At 31.9% G+C, this 21,451-nt stretch overlaps 2 protein-coding genes across 2 annotated transcripts; one reads left to right on the top strand and one right to left on the bottom strand.

Annotated features, from left to right (window-relative positions):
* The first annotated feature begins 5,821 nt into the window (after positions 1–5,821).
* On the top strand, positions 5,822–7,435 carry LOC108460631 (fasciclin-like arabinogalactan protein 8). Its single transcript, XM_017760198.2, has one exon. The coding sequence runs from the start codon at positions 5,904–5,906 to the stop codon at positions 7,149–7,151; it is 1,248 nt and encodes a 415-aa protein (XP_017615687.1). The 5' UTR covers positions 5,822–5,903; the 3' UTR covers positions 7,152–7,435.
* A 10,728-nt stretch (positions 7,436–18,163) lies between these two features.
* On the bottom strand, positions 18,164–21,168 carry LOC108458634 (uncharacterized). The gene is made up of 4 exons (XM_017758039.2): positions 20,662–21,168; positions 20,028–20,264; positions 19,359–19,576; positions 18,164–18,705 (listed from the first exon to the last, which is right to left on the bottom strand). The coding sequence occupies exons 1-4, from the start codon at positions 20,935–20,937 to the stop codon at positions 18,504–18,506; spliced, it is 933 nt and encodes a 310-aa protein (XP_017613528.1). The 5' UTR covers positions 20,938–21,168; the 3' UTR covers positions 18,164–18,503.
* Between the last annotated feature and the right edge of the window lie 283 nt (positions 21,169–21,451).

The following is a 21,451-nucleotide window of genomic DNA, read 5'->3' as shown; positions in this document are numbered from 1 at the left end:
TGTAGACCGTTGGGTTGGTTATCTGGATATGAGGAACTTTATCTCTTTCATTATCTCCTTAACCAAATAGATTGCTGATCATAGTAGTTTTATGGATAAAGATCAATACTTTATCTTTCTTGGCCACTCTTGAATTTGAAAAGACTTATCAGCTGGTTAGCAAGGCTTATCAAGTTCATTGCATCTTGTTGATTGATTCTATATATAGGAGGCTCATTCACTTGATGTGGGTATGATTTTGGTAAGCTGGAAGATTGAATCAATCTGGTTAAAGTACTTATTTCCAGCTTTTATTTGTATCTTTGTGTTGAAATTTTCATATGCTCTTTAGTATTGAGAATTCTTGTATGTTGTACAAGAGAAGTGACATTGGATGTATGTTAGTTGATTTATTGTTCTCTATTGGGCTTTAGCCGATAGAGACATGTTTTGATTGATTGCTTGAATAAGATTATACTCTTAAGTGATACTCTGCAGACGTAAGACCATTGTATTTGAATTGCTTTAACAAAGCTTGGTTTTGTTGTTCCTTTTTCATACTACTTTCTGTTTTTCTTTATGAATTTATGATTTCCGTTCCATCACACGCTGCAACGAATATTAGTAAAATTGAGTGTTTCATTACATCTTACTAATTTTATTTCACTAAGAAACCATAATTTAAAATTTTGATTTTACCATTTTAAGTAAAACTTTATTTATATTTTACATATTTTTAATATTATTTATATATTTATTTTGACTATCCCAAAATCTAAAATAAATGCAAAGATAATTGAACTTTGTAATGCAAAATATATGTTCTTCGGGTGTCAACACGAGTGGAGTGGACCATATATGTTGATTTTATAAAATCATAATGAGGAATTCACATGGCATCTTAAGGCAAACAATCTTTGCATATTGTCCCCCCTTTGTTTGATTCCTAGTGTCATTCTATTTTGCTGCCGACAATTTTAGTTATCACAATCAATCTTACAGTCAATTGCCGTAGCTTCTAGCTTCAAAATCTGATTTTTGATTCTCGAATATGAATTGTAAAATTAATATAAAAATTATTAAAAAATAAATTGTTGTTTATTCCCGAGCCGAGTTTTAATTTTGTTGTTGTAACAATTTAGAAAATGTGGATTTGATGTACTTTCCACTTTAAGGATGGGTTACGGGTAGTTTAAGCATTGTATAAGAAATGATTGTTAATTGGATTTATAAAAAGAAAAAAAAGGCTTAGTTGCATCGAATGTCTTCAAACTAGGGTTTAGATTTCTCTCTAAACTTCAAAATATTTCAATTGAGCCCTCAATGTATTGATATCTTATCAATCAAATCCTTTTGTTGACCTAACTATTAGCTTTGAAATGCTAATTCAAATATGACGTGGAGTATATTTTAATAATAATGTATGTTTTTAATACTTTAAATTCAAGTTATCCACACAATAAATACACATGTTTATACTTTGATTCACATGCTTTAAAAATATTCGACATCATATTCGAACTAACATTTAAAGTCTAGATTAATGATTAGATTGATGAAAGACCGATTTATACAATATTTTAAATATTCAATTAAAATGTTTTAAATTTAGAAATCTAACATAAAATTTGTACGATAATTTAGATACGTTTTGTTCAATTAATCTTAAAACAAATTATAAACTAGATTAGATCGAATTAAATCATTTCAAAATCAATTAAATTAAAATTAAAATTTTCAAATCTATAGCATATTCCAACTTGTAAACAAACGTCAATATTTTAAAGAACGAATTGATGGTTGAATTGGTCAGATCACTGATTCTCAATTTAACAGTCGGTCCAACAATAATTGAATAGATAATTAAAAAATCATAAAGATTAAAAATTATTAAAAAAGAGAAAAACATTTCAATCGTCAATCATTTGTCCTGTTATTTTATTAGTTCCAAGTAGTTCATTTAAAAATCGATTCAATTCTTATGTCTACATTGATACACCAATTAATTCCTAGTCTGACCAATTTGATTTGGTCTAAATAATGCTGAAAAATGTACCTTAACAAGTGAAATATATTCTCCTTGCTTTAACTTTGTCAAAAGGCTAAATCTTGTGAACCAAGAAATATTCACTTTTCTTAACCCATGAAAAGTAAAAGGAAAAAAATTGAAGAAATATACACTTTTTATACTATGCTACTAATTATTTTTACATGATTTTGGTTGCATTTGCTTCAAATTAGAGGAATGGAAAAGATCCTACTTTTTATGATTGTCTAATCCATAAACGGCAAACACATATTAAAAGATTTACCTACATGCTTAATTGCTCACATCAAGCTAAATTAAACATTGTTTTTGAACTAACATTGAGATATGAAATTGGGGTTTAGGGTTCTAAAATTTAGATATATGATATTCAAAATTGTTTATTTATTCGTGTGTATGGATTAGGGTTTCAATTAGACTTGTGATTTTTTAAATGAATTTGAAAATCAATTAGAAATTTCGATTCAATTAATACAAAGATAAATTTGATCCATTAAATTGATTATAGTTGAGCTTTATTTTATTTTATTTTTTTTAACTAACCTTCCACATTCTGTAGGTCCATTAAGGGGGTAGATGTTGACCACAAATTTTAAAGCTGCTCCATACACAGGGTAATGATTGAACCCTCGATTATTGATTAAGGTAAAAGAGACCCTTGTCATCTCACCTAAATCCTGTGATTGAACTTTTATTTTATTTTTTTATAATTAAATTGATTAATAGTTTATCTTTAATCAATCAATTAGAATAATTTTCCTTTTAAGAAAACCAATTATATAAATATTATATATATGGAATGTTTTCCACATAATTGGTAATTGATTATTGAAAGAAAATTATATGAAATTAAATGCATAGTATAAAGTGGAATTTCAACCCATCATGTGTAAAAATTTTTGGTAATCCATGTAGGCTGCTTCATCTTTTTTGAGACTTTGAATTTAATTATGATATATAGAGGATTTAAGGTAAAAGTGCGATGGATCAATATCTATCGATGAGTAGATGAATATACTTTATATCTAAGTTGATCTGATAGTTAATGTTGGGGATTTAGATTTTGGTTGGTAGATTTGTGACGTTCAAAGTTATTTCATGAAAAAAATGAATTGTAGAAGAGAGAAGAGAGAAGGCCATACAGCATAATATTTAATAGCTTAATGACTTAATTGAAAATTTTGAATAGTTTAATGACTATTTTATAAATTTTTAAAGCTAAATGACCGAAATGTAAATATTCAATTTAGATTAATCGAATCTAAAATATTGGACATGGAGAGCACATAAAGATGGACCAAAATAGAAAAATAAAATAGCAAAAGGGAGAATCTGGAGATTATGGGTGGGGGGGGGGGATATGGGAATTAGTGTGGGGTACAGTACAAGCTGTATGGAATGAAATTATCATTAAAGTTTTGATGCAATTAATTATTATTTTTTTAAAAGTGTTATTATTATAAATGTACATTTTATCAATATAATAATAAATTTAACCTTTAAAACTTACATGTTCTATTAATTTGGTCCTAATTTAACAAATTTAGCCTGCAACATTTACACAGAATATATAAACATCAAGGGTTAAAATTGCTATTATATCAATCAAAACTATGTACACTTGATGGAAAACACACCATGATTAATTGTCTTTAGTTATTTACTTTTGAAATTAATAGTGACTAAATTGCTCTAATTTTTTTGAGAGAAACTAATTTACTTAATATTGAAATTAAGAGGAACTGAAGATGTGTTTTACCATAATATAATGCATTCAGAGGTACAATACAAGTACAAAAAATTATAAAATATAATTAAACCAACCAATATAAAAACACAACAGACGAAGAATCAGACGAAACCCACACAAGACATATACACATAATAAAACCGAAGACCCACACATATTAATTATACATAATAATTAATTTATTAAATAATTTTATTATAGATTCTAATCATATTTGCTCTTTTTGACCCCATACTTAGAACTATTTATAGTCCCTCCCCAACCCATAAATTAGAAGATAATACGTTTCAGCGTATTTAAACTCATATCCTCTAGTATTAATAATAATATCCAAATTCACCAACTAAACTATAAAACTAGTAAAAAAACAAGTAAATCTCAGTAACTCGATGCTTAAATAATAATCCTCACATTCAATAAAATTTATCATTATAATAAACAAATTTTGGTGTGTCGGTTTTCCAACCCCATAAGAATTTTATAAGGACATTATACATTTAATCAATGCGAAATTTGTTGGACCTTATGGGTCCTAGGCAACCCTAGTCATGATTGAGATACGTGGCTAGCAAACACAACCCGAAATCATTTGGAGGTGTATTTCTAAATGTGGATCAATATTTTTAGAATTGGATTAATAATTAAATCAGTCAAGTAATTAAATTTATTAGTTTAATTTTTAATTCAATCAGTTCAATATTATTTTTAAATGGATATTTTAATCAGTCTAAATCAAACGAAATTAACTTAAATTAAGTTGGTTGAATTAAAATCACATTCAACTGTAAATTTGTGATATATAATAAAAAATAAAATTTTTTAATCGTTTAGATTGATTAAATCAAAATTAAAAGTAAAATTAAAAATATACTTAATTTAATCAAATTAATATATAAAACCATTTTCATTTGGAGATTTCAAATGTATGCCACATATATGTCACGTCAAGAATTATTTTTAAATATAAAATTATAAAAAATTATTTTAATTATTTTAATTTTAAAACTAATTTATAAATTTTATTTTTTAAAAATAATTAATTATTGATGTGACATCCACATGACAATCCATATGTGTCTCACATCAGCAAAGTTAACAAATAATCTGAATTCAAAATAATTTAACCACAAAACAACTGAAAATCTAAAATGACTCAAACTCGAAAATACTCCAAATGATTTAGATTAACTAAATCCATTATTGTCAATTCACAACCCACAAAAGAGAAAGAGAAAACCTTAATTTGAAACCTACAAATGTTGAGTGCAATTATAAAATAAATTACATTCTTAATGAGAGAATGCATGTTCGAATTTTGATGATAATACTATTGAAAGGAAAAACCACAAACCCAAACACAAAGAAATGTATTAGAAAAAGAAAGAGTTAGTTGCACCAAACACCCCCAAAATATGACATTCATTCTAAATTAGTCCTTAAACTTCAAATCATTCTAATTACATCCCTAAATTATCGAGATTATATCTATTAGATCCTTTCATTGCTAAAATCATTAATTTAATTGTTAAATGACACATAAAATCATATGCGGCATATGCAAAAAAAAAAAATTGATGTTTTAAGAATCTTAGTTTTGAGATTTATGAAGCTTTTACAAAAATTTTATCATTCTTTTTTTTTAGTTTTTCTATGCGACAATATTTTATTTTTAAAAAATGTTCATTTTAAATTTAGCAACATAAGTTTGATGTGTCATTTAACAAATTAAATAAAAAAGACCTGATTGATATAATATTGATAATTTGAGGCTTTTATTAAAATACTTTGAAGTTTAGATAACGGTTTAGAATAAGTCATAGTTTAGGGATATCTAGTGCAATTAACCCCAAAGGAAAGGGGAACCAAATAAGGAAGCATTTCACCCACAGAACCCCTTTATATTTTCCAGCTGTGTCCAGGTGCCATTCACGTGGCCCCAATTTTCCCTTCCAACAATTAACCAAACCATAGTTAAAATAACTCAACCATAGTTAAAATAACTCAACCATAGTTAAAAATCCTAACCCATCTTTGTTTTTCTTTTCTTTTCTTTTTTTATTAACCACCCTTTCTTCCTCTTCCATACTGCTACTAATTTTTCACTTCACTCCCACACTGTCTTCAACAATGGCGACGCCCACATTTCGCCGGCTAGACCTTACCCTTTTAACCCTCTCTTTACTCGCCGTCGCTGTCAATGCTCACAACATCACCGCCATACTCGAAGGTTTCCCTGATTACTCCGTTTACAACGATTTCCTCACTAAAACCAAGCTCGCCGATGAGATCAATACTCGACAAACCATCACTTGCCTTGTTCTTAATAATGGAGCTATGTCTGCTCTCACTGCTAAACACCCACTTTCCGTCGTTAAAAACATCCTTAGCCTTCATGTTCTTTTAGATTATTATGACCCACAAAAACTCCATAAAATTTCCGATGGTACTACACTTACTACTACTCTTTACCAAACCACCGGAAATGCTCCCGGAAATTTGGGTTTCGTTAATATCACCGATCTACAAGGTGGGAAAGTCGGGTTTGGGTCAGCCGCTCCTGGGTCTAAACTTGATTCGTCTTATACTAAGTCTGTTAAACAGGTACCGTATAATATTTCTATACTGGAGATCAGTGCGCCGATTATTGCTCCCGGTGTTTTATCAGCTCCTGCACCTTCGGCTTCCGGTGTTAACATTACCGGCTTACTTGAGAAAGCTGGTTGTAAGACGTTTGCTAATTTGCTTACCAGTAGTGGTGTGTTGAAGACTTATGAAGCGGCGCTTGATAAAGGGTTGACTATTTTTGCGCCGTCCGATGAAGCTTTTAAAGCCGACGGTGTACCTGATCTGAGTAAGTTGACCAATGCCGATCAAGTTTCGCTGTTAGAATACCATGCCTCGCCGGATTATAAACCAAAGGGGACTTTAAAGACGACGAAAGATCCGATTACTACATTGGCTACTAGAGGTGCCGGGAAGTTCGATTTGACGGTCACCGCCGCCGGTGATTCCGTCACGCTTCATACTGGAATCAGTCCATCTAGAGTCGCTGAAGCAGTTTTTGACTCCCCACCGGTCGTGATATTCACCGTCGACAATATTTTGTTACCCTCTGAGTTGTTCGGAAAGTCACCGTCGCCAGCACCTGCTCCTGAACCAGTTTCTTCACCTTCACCGACACCTTCTCCATTATCCGAAGCACCATCGCCATTAGCCGCTTCACCCCCAGCTCCACCAACCGACACTCCCGCCGGATCTCCAGCTGATTCGCCGGCTGGTTCGTCGGAGAACAGCACCTCCGATGATGCTGCCGGTCACGTGAGTCCCACTGTTATCTTCACTGTGTTGGCCATTGTCGGTTATTCACTATGTTAATTTGATCTTTTCTGGGTTTGCTATTTTGCTTATTTTCTTTAGAGTTTGCTTCTTTTTTTTAAATGTATTTGGGTTTCAATTTATGGGATAAACGGTGATAGCTCGACGGCGCCGCCTCCGGCGACCATATGGGTCTGAAGAAGAATACTGGAACCTTGTTATTTTTTTCTCTTTTATTTTTGTTTAATTACATTTTCTTAGTGTTCGTTTATTTATTTATTTTTGATGTTAAGGATTTTTGGATCTTTATTTATAAATTTTATAACGCTTTATTTTTATTTAAATTTGATTGAGTTAATCCGACAATAAATAGTTATATTATAATTTAATTGACTATGGGAAGTGGGAAATAGTCAGGATTTGTCTGTTAGCCCACGTGGAAAGATATTGTGGTGGGCTCCACTTTTCAATTTCTTTTGAATAACAATTATTCTTGGATTATTTTTATTAAAAATTAAAAAAAAAATCAATCGATTTTTAGTATAGCTGAATTAACTAATTTGATCCATCAATTTAATTCGATTCCAATAAATTTTGTTAAAGATTTAGGAGGCGTACCAAGGGGAGAGAGAAAGCATCCAAGCAACAATGATCATAAGACCACCGATCAAAATGATTCACTAGGCTTCATCCACAAGCTAGAGACCGAAGAAAAAAAAACAATGGATCCATCAAAGTTTTATATTTATACATCCGAACAGTATGAAAAAGAAGAAGGTTAAGTACAATGAGGAGAAGCGATGGCTGGTGGTTGATGGTTGACTTAGGGTGGTTTTGGATGGGTGATTATGTGCTATGCGTTTAGTTTACATTTTGTTTCACGCTACAGTATCTAATTTTACCACTACCGCTATTTTTACACTAACTGCAAATACACGCACCGTCCATCCAAACTTACCATTAAAGTTTTATGGTGATTTTCTTGTAAAGTATAATCTTAAACTTGACTTAAGTGCATGCCAAATATATTTTTTCTTGAAGTTAATGAGCCTTGAGAATGAGTCATATGTTACTTTCCTAAAGGTTGACGAGCTTAGAATCATTAAATGAGATTAAATTCAATGTGATGGTATAATAATATTAAAAATCTCAATATACTTCAACTGGGCAAAGCAATATATTTCAACGTTGAAGGTATGACCTCACATGATCAAAAGCTCTCCCACTTGTTCATGCATAGATAAAAGTTGGGTATGCCTAAACACAAATGGTTCGGTTAGACATGATGAAGGTTTTGTTGCAGCCAGGGGTTTGGTGCAGGACCAAGATGGTAGATGGAGCATTGGGTTTTCCAAATACTTGAGAAACTGTACAGTGATGAAGGTGAAATTTTAGGGCATTTTGGATGGGTTGAAGCTCATCGTAGGTAGGAGGGACGAAAGGGTATTAATTCAAAAGGATAGTCTTGAAGCAACTAAGGTCATTTAGGATGATTCGGCTGGTAACTCTAATTCTACTCCTATCAGAAGAATATGACAAACCTTGCCGATGGTCAAACAATGGAAAATCCAACATATTCCCCGAGAAGTAAATACAATTACTGATAATATTGTCAAAATGATTCGGGACAAAAAAGGCTCGATTTAAGATTGTTTGAGGATCCTCCTTTGAGGACTTAGGATAATTGCACAAAAAAATAATCTTAATATCAGTTCACGTTGAAAATAGACGCAATCTTAATTAATTTTTATCCAAATATAGAAAATATGTTTCATGATATTATGCATCAATCAAAATGAAAAATATTTATTCTTTCAATATTTCTCTAAATCATATAAACCCTGATATAAACTTTTGCTTCTTCTTTTTTCATAAAAACAATAAAAACCTATACCATTTTTCTAAAAATCACAATATCAAATCAAATCAAATCAAATCCTTTTATTTGAAATCATGAAATTGAGGGTTTTTTACTAAAAAAATATAAAAAAAATTAAAAAATTCGAAAATAATACAAAAAAAAAGTAAATACAAAAATGGTATAGTCGAGTGGTCACGCCATCGTGTAATGAGCACCACCCCGACACACAGACCCAAACAAGAAAAAAAAAAACTCGAAAAAAAAAAAGTGAAAACGAAAAAAAAAAAAAAGGGACATGTTGGTGCAGAGGCGGCACAGTGTTGCCTCTGCAGAGGCGGCACCTGGTGTCTACTTTTGTCCGATTGACCCTCATGCAGAGGGTTTTGTTATTTTGTTTGGGGACCATATATTATGGTCCCCAAGCTTCATTTTCAGCAAAGAAAAGAGAGAAGAAGGAAGAAGGAAGAAGGGAAGAAGAGAAGAAGAAGAAAGAAAAGAAGGAGAGGAGGAGAAGGATACCTACGGCTGAGAGAAGAAAAAAAGAAAAGAAAAGAGAAGGAGAAGAAGAAGAGGGAAGGAAAAGAAGGAAAGAAAAAGGTAATTTTTTATAAATTTGAGTAATTAATGTTAGTTTAATAACGTTTTAAATTTAAATCGATATAATTTTTATTTTTATTTTTTCTAAGGTGTTATTTGGTTAAGAAGAGATATTAAGGTATGTTCAGTATTTATTTTATATTTTCATTGAAGTATTAAGCATTTATGTGTAAAGAATATTTTTGTTATTATTTTATATAATTTATTTGTTAAGTGTGTGTTTTAGGTTGTTTAAAAGATTTTTTAATTTATTTGATTTATTATAGAATTTTTTATTTTTTAATTTTTATGTGATCGGAGTTTTAAACTTTTTACAAAAATAGTAAAAAATTAAAAATTAAAATATATTAATGAAAAAATACGAGAAGAAATAAAATACTGAAAAAAACTTTATTGGGGAAAGTGGTGGTGACGAGTTTTTGTTAAAATAATATAAAAAATAAAATATGAAAATAGTATAATTAAAAAATAAAATTTGAAAATAAAAAAATACGAACAAGGTGCCAAAGTCAGTTACTTATTAAATTAATATAAAAAACTTAAATAATACATTTGAATGATTTTATGCTAAAATAAAATACCAAAATAATATATTTTAAAAAATAATATACAAAAAAATACGAATAAAGTGCTAAAATCAGGGTTATTTATTAAAAAAATATAAAAATACTTAAATAATACATTTGAAGCATTATGTACTAAAATAATATAAAGAAATAAAAACGAAAATAATATATATTAAAAAATAATATACGAAAATAAAAAATTACGAAGAAAGTATCAAAATCGGGGTTATTTAGTAAAAACCCTTAATATAAAGAAACAGTTAATTAATACATTTGAATTTTTTTTGCTAAAATAATATAAAAATAAAATAAGAAAAATATATTTTAAAAAATAATATACTGAAAAAAATACGAATAAAGTGCTAAAATCAGGGATATTTATTGAAAAATATAAAAATATTGAAATAATACATTTGAAACATTATGTACTAAAATAATATGAAGAAATAAAATACGAAAATAATATATTTTAAAAATAAGATACAAAAAATACGAAAAAAGTGTCAAAATCAGGATTATTTATTAAATTAGTATAAAAAACACTTACATAATATACATAATACATTTGAAACATTTTTGCTAAAATAATATAAAAAATAAAATAGGAAAATAATATATTTTAAAAATAATATACTGAAAAAATATGAATAAAGTGCTAAAATCAGGGTTATTTATTAAAAAATATTTAAAACACTTAAATAATATATTTAAAACATTATGTACTAAAATAAGGGTTTTAAAATTAAATAATCTGAAAGTAATATATTTAAAAAAAGATACAAAAAAATATGAAAAGTGTCAAAATCAGTGTTATTTATTAAATTAATATAAAAATATTGAAATAATACATTTGAAACATTATGTACTAAAATAATATGAAGAAATAAAATACGAAAATAATATATTTTAAAAATAAGATACAAAAAATACGAAAAAGTGTCAAAATCAGGGTTATTTATTAAATTAGTATAAAAAACACTTACATAATATACATAATACATTTGAAACATTTTTGCTAAAATAATATAAAAAATAAAATAGGAAAATAATATATTTTAAAAAATAATATACTGAAAAAATATGAATAAAGTGCTAAAATCAGGTTATTTATTAAAAAATATTTAAAACACTTAAATAATATATTTAAAACATTATGTACTAAAATAAGGGTTTTAAAATTAAATAATCTGAAAGTAATATATTTAAAAAAGATACAAAAAAATATGAAAAAGTGTCAAAATCAGTGTTATTTATTAAATTAATATAAAAATATTGAAATAATACATTTGAAACATTATGTACTAAAATAATATGAAGAAATAAAATACTGAAAATAATATATTTTAAAAATAAGATACAAAAAATACGAAAAAAGTGTCAAAATCAGGGTTATTTATTAAATTAGTATAAAAAACACTTACATAATATACATAATACATTTGAAACATTTTTGCTAAAATAATATAAAAAATAAAATAGGAAAATAATATATTTTAAAAATAATATACTGAAAAAATATTAATAAAGTGCTAAAATCAGGGTTATTTATTAAAAAATATTTAAAACACTTAAATAATATATTTAAAACATTATGTACTAAAATAAGGGTTTTAAAATTAAATAATCTGAAAGTAATATATTTAAAAAAGATACTGAAAAAATACGAAAAAGTGTCAAAATCAGTGTTATTTATTAAATTAATATAAAAAATACTTACATAATAATACATTTAAAACATTTTGCTAAAATAATATAAAAATAATATACTGAAAATATTTTACTTATTATCATTTTAAAATAATAATAATATTTGTATTTAAATTGGATATATTTAATTTTTTAATGTAGTATAGCAAAAGAAAATGTTGTAGAAAAAATTGTTTGCTATTTTTTTATTAAGTTATTCTAATAAATATTTAAAATCTATCAAACAATAAAATTAATAACCGAAATTTATTTTGAAATTGCAGGCATCGCAATGGCTTCATTGATCAATAAGAAACTTTCTCACATATGTGACACAGTTAATAATACGGTAATATATTATTATTTGTTACGCAAGGGTTTCATTAAAAAAAATTTACGTAATTTAAGAAAATAAATTATGTTATTATAACTATTTTTTGTAATTACACTGTCAGGACTCGTACCGCATATTAAGGCGTGGTGAATGGTGTAGGATATTCCCGGATGCACGATCGATGCCGCATTTAGAGCTAATGGATTCGGATCGCAAGATTGACCCGGACGTTCGATTTGCGGTACGATTTAATATCCGCATTGGTCGAGCGTTGGCGACCGGAAACCCACACTTTTCATTTACCGTGTGGGGAGTGCACAGTTACTCTGGAGGATGTTGCATTGCAGTTTGGGCTTCCAATCGACGGGGATGCCGTCACGGGCGTAAGTGCGATAGATGAGCCGGCTGCACTTTGTTACAGCCTACTAGGAGCCTCGCCCGGCGATGCTGAGTCTACTTTTTCGGAGTTGAAATTTACATGGCTAAAAGCCAATTTTCAACATTTATCAGATAATGCCACCGAAGAACGATTGGTGTGCGTAACTCGGCGTACATTATGCATATCATAGGGGGTGTATTGATGCCCAATTCGAACAACAACAAGGTTCATATCCAGTATTTACCTCTGTTAACTGATCTGCGTAGTGTTCGCTCCTATAGTTGGGGTTCCGCAGTTCTGGCAATGTTGTATCGTGAGCTTTGTCGGACGACAAAGCCTAATGCTGTAGACATGGGCGGATGCCTTATATTGTTGCAATCATGGGCTCTTTATCGGATGCCATTCTTGGCATCTGTTAGTCACCAACCATACGTATATCCGCTACTTAACAGGTGATAAAATTTAACTTGTTAGTAATTGGCAATTTCTTTATAATAATACTATTCTAATGAAACTATATTTACTTGAAAATTGTTCTCGTAGATGGAGTATTTATCCGGGTATTGGGAGGTCGTACACTGTCCCGATATATCGTCTGATGATTGAACAACATGCCGGGGAAGGGGTAAGCTATTCAAATATTCGTGACATGTAATTGCTTTTTATATCTTACTCCAACCGTGTTAAATTTTAATCATGGTATTAATTGTGCAGTTTATATGGATGCCATACCGTAGACCGAAATTGCGGCTATTATACCTCGTCGCCCACGTTGATTCTCGGTTGTGGTGCACAAACGCACCAATTATTAGTTTCAATGTAGTCGAGTGGTACCACGGAGATCGAGTACTACGACGGTTTGGTTGCATCCAAGACATCCGGATCCGCCAATGCGGTGGGGAGGAGGTTCACAGAAGAACAAGAGAGGAGACATGGACAGCATTGGGGGTTACGACCGGAGATATATTACGGTGTGGGAGAGTCGGATGGCTCGAAGACCTCGATGGATATGTCTTCCGATTTGCGCCCATCGTTAGAGTACATACAATGGTACTTTAGTATGGGAAGCCATATTTACTTGGTGGGCGATCGACTATAGTCCCCCGACGCAGCGATGATCGGGGCATACGAGCGATGGCGATATAGAGCCCGATCCACGACCAGATGCGAGCATGACCCGAGCCGGAGCGAGGTGCAGCCGGAGGCCGAGTCCGAGCGATCGATTCACATTCGACCGATACTTTTATCATCCGGATTTGGCGAGCAATGACTATTTCCGGGCTCATCATCGCATTCACTTTCGGCTAATACTTCTTATCATCCGGATTTTGCGGGCAATGACAATTTCTCGGGCTCATCGGGGGGCGGATACCATTACAGATTTGATATGTTTGGGTCGTACACACCGCAGATAGCACCTCTCCGGCCCATATCCACCGCATTATAGATCGCCCTACCCGTATCCACCGCGAAGACTCCACTCCCACCGGGTTGTATCCACCGCAAGATGGCACTCCTCCGGCTCAAGTTCATCGATGCCATTCGAGCCATATGATTTTTCTTCTATGTATCGATACACCTCACCGCGATTGAAGAGGATGTTGGTCGTCGCGATCACCCACAACGTGAACGTCGACCTCGCAGAAATATATCCCTAGGACCACACCATCGAACCATCAATTTTAGGGTTTCTTGGTTTGGTTATATATGCAAGTTGAGTAAATGTAAACTCAACCAAGACCTTGTTTGTATATGTCAATTTGTTGATTGAGTGTAGGTAATTGGTAAAAATGTTTGGTTATGTGTGCTTTATGAGAATTAAATGATGATTATATTAAGTTTTATTGTGTAATTGACCATGGGATCCATGAAATGGTGAGTTCATGCTTAGTTGTAAATGATATTATGATAAATATCATTATCCAAATCCGTACTATAATATAATTTGTTTTAGTTAATAATGGCCTGAGTGTGGAACAACAAAGCAAGGGTAACTTTAAAGAATAAATTGTAATAATTGGCTAAATAAAAATTCTAAAAATTTTATGGTAAAAAGATATGTTAGCTTAGTTTCTAGAAAAATTAATGGATCTTAATTTGAAGTTCAGTAGCTCAGATATAAATAAATTCAGAATCGCAACTCCAAAAATAGCTTGATAGATTTTTAACAAATAGAGGAATATTTACAATATAATTTTTTCATATAAAATAAATACATTACAACATAAGTTCAATTCCTACCGATCGTGACGATTGTCCGACATGATAGTTTCATGCGGGCATTTACTCTAATTATGACCACTAACTCGCATAATCCACAACGTGCATCACGATTTCTCCCTAATGTCCATTTCATTACGGATTCTAGTTGATTGCGGACGACCTCTTGGATTCCTGCGTAGCCCTCTGTCTAGGACAAGTTCGAAAGTTATCGGAGGCACTTCCCATGTAGACAGGTCGGGCAGGACAGGGAATTCGTTTTCCCATACACGTAACGTGCGATTGAGTGTGTACACATCTTCGACAAATTGTTCAACATTAAGGTTCACTTTAGCACACGCTGCAACGACATGTGCACACGGGTAATGAAGTGTTTGGAATCTCCTACAATCGCATTGTCTATTCCGGAGATCAACTCTGTAGGACCTAGGTGGTAGACCGGGTCGACGACCAATGGTCTCTGTAACTCGAAACGTTTCAAGGCGTCGTGAATATATTTCTACATTCATCGACCTCGCCATCCGACGGTTTGCAACCATTGCATCCCTAATATCTTCGACAAATATGTGTCCCGCCTCAATCTGGTTAACTTGTTGCTGACCCATTCTTGGCATCAAGGTAGCCAACCTGTAGAATGTAGACGAGAAGACTGTTGAAATCGGAAGGTGTCGTGTTTTCAACAATATAGCATTGACCCCCTCAACTAAGTTTGTGGTCATTTGACCATAACGAAAGCCCTAAATCAAAAATTTGAGCCCATTGCCACGGCTCCATAGTTCCCAACCACCATCGGAAAGATGTATTTGTTTGACCCTCCATGTCACTCTCAAGTCGAGTCATCATTTGGCGAAAAATGTGTGGCTCTAGCTCGACGTCAGATATGTATTAAGAATAGATAAGTTACTGATTGCCCTAAAAACTTATATTGAAAGGATAAGGCAATCGTTTACCTATTTTCACAAATTGTCTTTTCCATCGCATTTTTATAATCTCTAATGAAGTTAGTCTGCGATGTGACGGATGCAAGAACGGATCTCCATGGTACACCGGAACGCCTAATGGCGGCAATTAATCCTTTCCTCTATCGAGATAATACAAATATTATCGCCGCTAATAACATACCTCCGCAGTTGGTAAGGAAGAATTCCACGATTCCATGTTCTCCTTATCTACAATGGCAAATGCTATCGAGCACGTTCCTATTGCCGCCTTGAGCAACCGCAATAAGTAAGATCGTATATTTTCCATATAGCCAGTCCCATCCACTTGCACAAATGGCTTGCAGTGGGGAAATGCGCGCACACATAGATCAAACATCCAAAACATCCGATGGAAAATTTGTTTTCCCAACTATAGTTGGTCATCCGGGCCGTAATAAGGTCGTGGTTCAGAACTCAATAACGGTCCTCGTACGCACTCTCGCATAGCGACTATCCATCCTCGTAGCTCGTTATACGACGATCGAAATCCCCATACAATTGCTCCATTGCCATCTGTTTTGCTATCCATGCCTTTCGATATGACACTCGACATCGAATCGTGCTTGTATTTCGCAATCGATCAAACTTTAATGGTCGGCATGTCCTTCACTATTGGCATGATACACGCATGAGATAGTTTTAGAATCAAGTTTTCGATGATCTTCATATATCGTGTTGATGCGCATGTGAGGCCCAACAAATTTGCGTATCTCCCACATCTGCGAATTTTGAATAAATGCAACTCGTACCGCCAATTGCAGCCTTCCCCGACTTCCAACACTCCCCAATATATAATGTCGGTTTCGACATCGCAACTTTATAATCTCATCGATATATTCATGCTATACCGCTTAATAGCAACACGCACTCTTCTTTACTTTGAATCTCCGCCGACGAATAACTCCTCAGATTAGAATTTACGGCCAGTCGGTGAGTAGGAAGTATTTCAGGGTACTCTGGAAACTCGGCTACATGCGCCGCGTCGGGTCTATGAGCGACATGTGTGGCCCAGATTATTGTGAATCACAACACGTCGATCGGTTCCCGATCGAAGACGCGTTAATGTTTCTATCATCATTCACGTCTTCATCATCAATATCATCAGGGACATCGTCAACATCGGGATCACTATCACTATCGACTTCTTGATAACAAGGATCACTACTATCGTAACCATCATCACCAACCACATCCATATCGGTGTAACATTAAGATCGATATCGATCCCACCTATAGTCGATTCACTATCAACGCACGATATTGGAGCCACCATGCACGGTTCTTGAGCTCTATGTTCTTCACCATATGCGTGAGATTTTCATTTTCCTCCATACCGCTAACTCAAGCAAATAAGTGAATCGGTGTATTTTGTCACTCCCATTCCCACAAAGAAAGAGCGATCATTGTCTCCACGTCTTCGTCGTCTACAAGTTCCATTGCGTTGAATTTGATTGGATCTGTCAAACCGGAAACTTGTAGAAAAGTTTAGAGATCCTTCTCCCACAACGTCGACAATTTTACATTAATTCTTCCTTCATATCATCCAACGAGACATTTCTATTAAATCTCATTGCTATTTGTTGCCGACATTCAAATATACATCCAACAGTTGTTGTCAAGATAATTCCATCGAAATAAACGCATACTGAAAAACCGATTATCCATCTTCAATGCTCAATCATTAAAAATAAATAAACTTTCTCAAAATAATTTGAACACCAAATAAACTACTTAAATAAAAATTTAATTACTCAATATGCAATTTTTGTCATTCATAAGCTCATAGTTTTCAGTTCTCATTTTATACATAAATAACATTTATCTTTACATTTAATCATTTAAAATCAACCTAAAACGAGTTTTTACCTAATAATATAAAAATAAAATAAAATACTAAAATAGGTTGTTTGAAAGATTATGCCAAAAGTGCCAAAATGGTACTTAATCTTTTAAACAACTTATTTCGCTATTTTTTATTTTTATATAATATGGGTAAAAAATCTACCTAAAACACATATAAGAAAATAATATATTCTTTACATTACATAAATAGGCTGTTTTAGGTTTTTTAACAATAATAATAACTAACAATAATTATGGTTTTTACTAACAATAATAACAATATTCATAATCGACAACAAAAATAATAAAATCAACAATAATAATAACAAAGAAAAGCACATTAACAATATAAAATTTATTATTTAAAAAAATTATACCTTCTTTTTTTCTTCTCCTTCTTTTCTTCCTTCTCTTCTCCTTTCTTTCCTTTTATTTTCTTATCTCATCTTTGAATCTTGCTCCAGGGTTCTTTGGTTCGCTTGGTTTTATAGTGCTTAGGTGCCGCTTTGTGGGACCCATTACTAGTGCCGCCTCCGCAGAGGCAACACCGTGCCGCCTCTGCCAAAGGCAACACTGTGCCGCCTTTGGCACCAACATGTCCCTTTTTTTTTTTTTTTTTTTTTTTTTTTTTTTTTTTTTTTTTTTTTTTTTGTTTGGGTCGTGTGTCGGTGGTGTGCTTTGTCACAAAGGGCGTGACCACCCTGACTATACTATTTTCGTATTTACTTTTTTTACTGTATTATTTTTGAATTTTTTTAATTTTTTTATATTTTTTTAGTAAAAACCACAAATTGAGATAGTTGATCATAATCTTCCATTGCACTTCATTCTTTTTCACTAGGGTTGAATCCAATGAACTATATATTTATATATGTATTCTATTTTGGTTTTCCTAATTATATCATTCAAAGCTTTTTCAAGCTCCAACTTGTATTAAAAAATATAGCCTACTCAGGCGTCGGCTCTTCCTCGTGCACTCGAATTAATTCTTCCTCTTGTAGCCGGTCGAGTCGCTTTTTGGTACGGATGCCAATGAAAATTGTTGCTGTCACAGATGCACAGAATCCAACGATGTTGTATATTATTTGTCTTGGAGTAAGGCTCCTTTTGTATTGTGTTGCCTCAGCAAAAGATCGTATCAAAATCCCACTGAAAAAAAAGAATCAAACGACTAAAAACCATTAAAATATATTAGTTAGAGCAAGTAAATAATGTTTGGTTAAAAATCAAAAAATCGATTTAACCTACCAATTTTATATTTTAATCGACCAATTTAAGGCTTAATCTATTAATCAAATCAATATATTAATTAGATCGATCCCGTGAGCAGAATAAATTGATTTTTCAAATAAAAAGCGATTTAAGTTTTGGTTGAAATTTTATACATTTTTATACATTATACATAATATATATTATATATATTTAAAAGTTGGAAAAGTTTTCCAGTTCGACTGTGATTTTCTAATAGAGATGTTCATGGGTCGAGTGATTCGACCCGTTTTGGACTAGGCTTAGGTTTATGTTTTTAAACCTTAGCTGACTTGACTTGACCCTCTTTACTCTTTAGAAATAATAAAAAATAATTTTATATAATACTTAAATTTTTACAATTAAATTAACTAAAAAATTAATTATTTTTTGAATAGTAAATCAAACTATTTAGGCAAGCTTAAGTGAGTTGAGCTTGGGTTGAAACCGAACTTCGGTTAGCTTCGATTTAATCATGAACACCTCTAATTATGAAAATTATAAATTATAAACCACCGACTTAATCTATTTTAACCAATGTAGGATGTTCTAACCTGTAAAGTGCAATAAAAACTTCAGGCAACATCCCCACCCATGTCCCCATCATGTATGGGATGTAGCGGACGTTGGTCGCCACGGCGGCGTAGTTAAACATAATGTACGGCAATGGACTGATCCTAATCAATGTCACTGTTCGAAATTGATGAAGCAAGTTACCTTCTCCTGCGAGTCTTAGTATTGAAGCTTCCTTTGGATATTTTCCTAATAGTCGCTATGTTATAACCACAAGAGAAAAATCACAAAATATTAAATCAACATTTATTAAAAGTAAAAAATCGAATTATAGTTTTGGTCCTTTTATTGATATTCAAGTTTGAGATTTTAGTCTTTATATTTTATCAGGCCCTTTTAGTTGGGTGTTTATCTTCAGTGTGATGCGTTTAGTTTTTTTTCTCATGCTACAGTATCACTATAATATCTAATTTCACCGCCACCGCTGTTTTTACACTACACTCATTGCCTATCCAATGGGACCGTTAGCATATTTGGATAGGTTGAGCTTGGGCACAAGCTTGAAAAAGCTTTAGAATTGAGTTATGATCTAGTTCAATCCATGAATAAAACTTTTCGTAATTATAATTTATTCTGAACCTAATTATTTACTTAAACAAGACAAATTCATAGATAATAAACACTTGTAGAAAGAGAGAATCAAAACTTACTTGAATTTTAGTGTGAAACATGGAACCAACAAAAAAAGGCAATGATACACCAAGAGAAACCCCCATCATGACTAGTAGCAACCCTTTAATGTATCCATAAGCCATTCCAGCCATCCACATTGAAGGTGTGGATGGCAAACATAAAGTTGGAAACAGAGCTAATGAAGTTACAATTACAAGTATTCTCTCGGTTGTGCTGAATGCATGGGCCTCCCATTGTAAAGCAGGGACAATCACCTACCATCACCATTAACAACATAAAACATTCATATCAGTCCAATTGGTTTATACAATTGATATGTCAAAATATCAACAAAGTGAACTATCAAAAAGCTTGACACCATAAATAAACAACCAAGCTTATAAATAGTCTGCAAACCCTCAAACAACCCTACAAGAATACTCCATGGTGGGATTGTGATGATTTAAGTATCGAAAAATGTCCAAAAGCTAGCAAGAGCATAAGCTTCAGCCTAGTTCATCAACAACAATCACCTTTAAAAGATGTCTGGTTTTGTGTCACCTTCACTAGAAACACATCAACAACTATCATCTATAAAAGATGGTTTTTATATCCAAATCTCAATGTTTATAATCCCATCATGAAAATAGATTTGGGGTTTTAATTAGGTACCTTTTTCAACATAAGGGGTCCAACCCATTTAATTGCAATTATGACCAAAATGGCTGAAGGAATGCCAATGGCGATGAACTTGAACAAGCGATTCGACCATTTCTCATCGATAAGGATTTGAGGTAAAGGTTCTTCCTGTAAGGGAAACTCGACCTCGGAGCTACAAGAATTTTCTTCTTCTTCTTCTTCCTCTTTTTCTTCTTTTCGCTGTTTCTCAGGTTCGAGTTCTGTTTCTTCTTCTTTGATCCTAATATAGGCTACATTATTAATTTCCATTGAACGTCAAGATTGTTGTTTTGCATGCTTAACAATGATAATTTTTTTTTACCAACCTATCAAATAACAAAAAGAGAAAAAAGGAATTTGATCCTTTCTTATATGATTATATGAAATGAAATCAAAGAATTACAGTCGTTGTGAAGGGAGAGATAGCTTTCTTTTTTCCTATTAGGAAATTAAATTTTTTAAGGTACACAATTACAAAAAACTGTTTTTTACAAGATATTCGGCCATAAATTCTCTACAATCTATCAAGTTTTTTAATGGTCTGTTGAAACTGGCTACCAAAATTAACCCTTATTAATTATTAATTAGAAATTCATAAATACCACACGATATGAATATGGATCATAATAAGTTCTAAAAATGTTAGGACATAAGTATGATAATACATGGATAGTTAATGAGCAGTTAGCAAAGGATTGATATATGAAGGGGATGTTTACTCCACGTACAACAAATATGGCTGTCGATGCCATAGCAGCATTAGAAAGAAATGTACAATGTTCTC

Source organism: Gossypium arboreum, chromosome 12 (genome assembly GCF_025698485.1).
Source record: "Gossypium arboreum isolate Shixiya-1 chromosome 12, ASM2569848v2, whole genome shotgun sequence".
Classification (NCBI taxonomy): Eukaryota; Viridiplantae; Streptophyta; class Magnoliopsida; order Malvales; family Malvaceae; genus Gossypium; species Gossypium arboreum.
This window is presented reverse-complemented; position numbering and strand designations above follow the sequence as displayed.

What these genes read in the sequence shown, in the direction of transcription:
- LOC108460631 (XM_017760198.2), top strand. Translation starts at nt 5,904, where the DNA reads ATGGCGACGCCCACATTTCGCCGGCTAGACCTTACCCTTTTAACCCTC.
- LOC108458634 (XM_017758039.2), bottom strand. Translation starts at nt 20,937, where the DNA reads ATGGAAATTAATAATGTAGCCTATATTAGGATCAAAGAAGAAGAAACA. An exon ending in TGTTTCACACTAAAATTCAA is followed by an intron (nt 19,577 to 20,027) that starts GTAAGTTTTGAT and finishes GTTATAACATAG; the next exon opens with CGACTATTAGGAAAATATCC. An exon ending in GTTTTTATTGCACTTTACAG is followed by an intron (nt 18,706 to 19,358) that starts GTTAGAACATCC and finishes CTTTTTTTTCAG; the next exon opens with TGGGATTTTGATACGATCTT.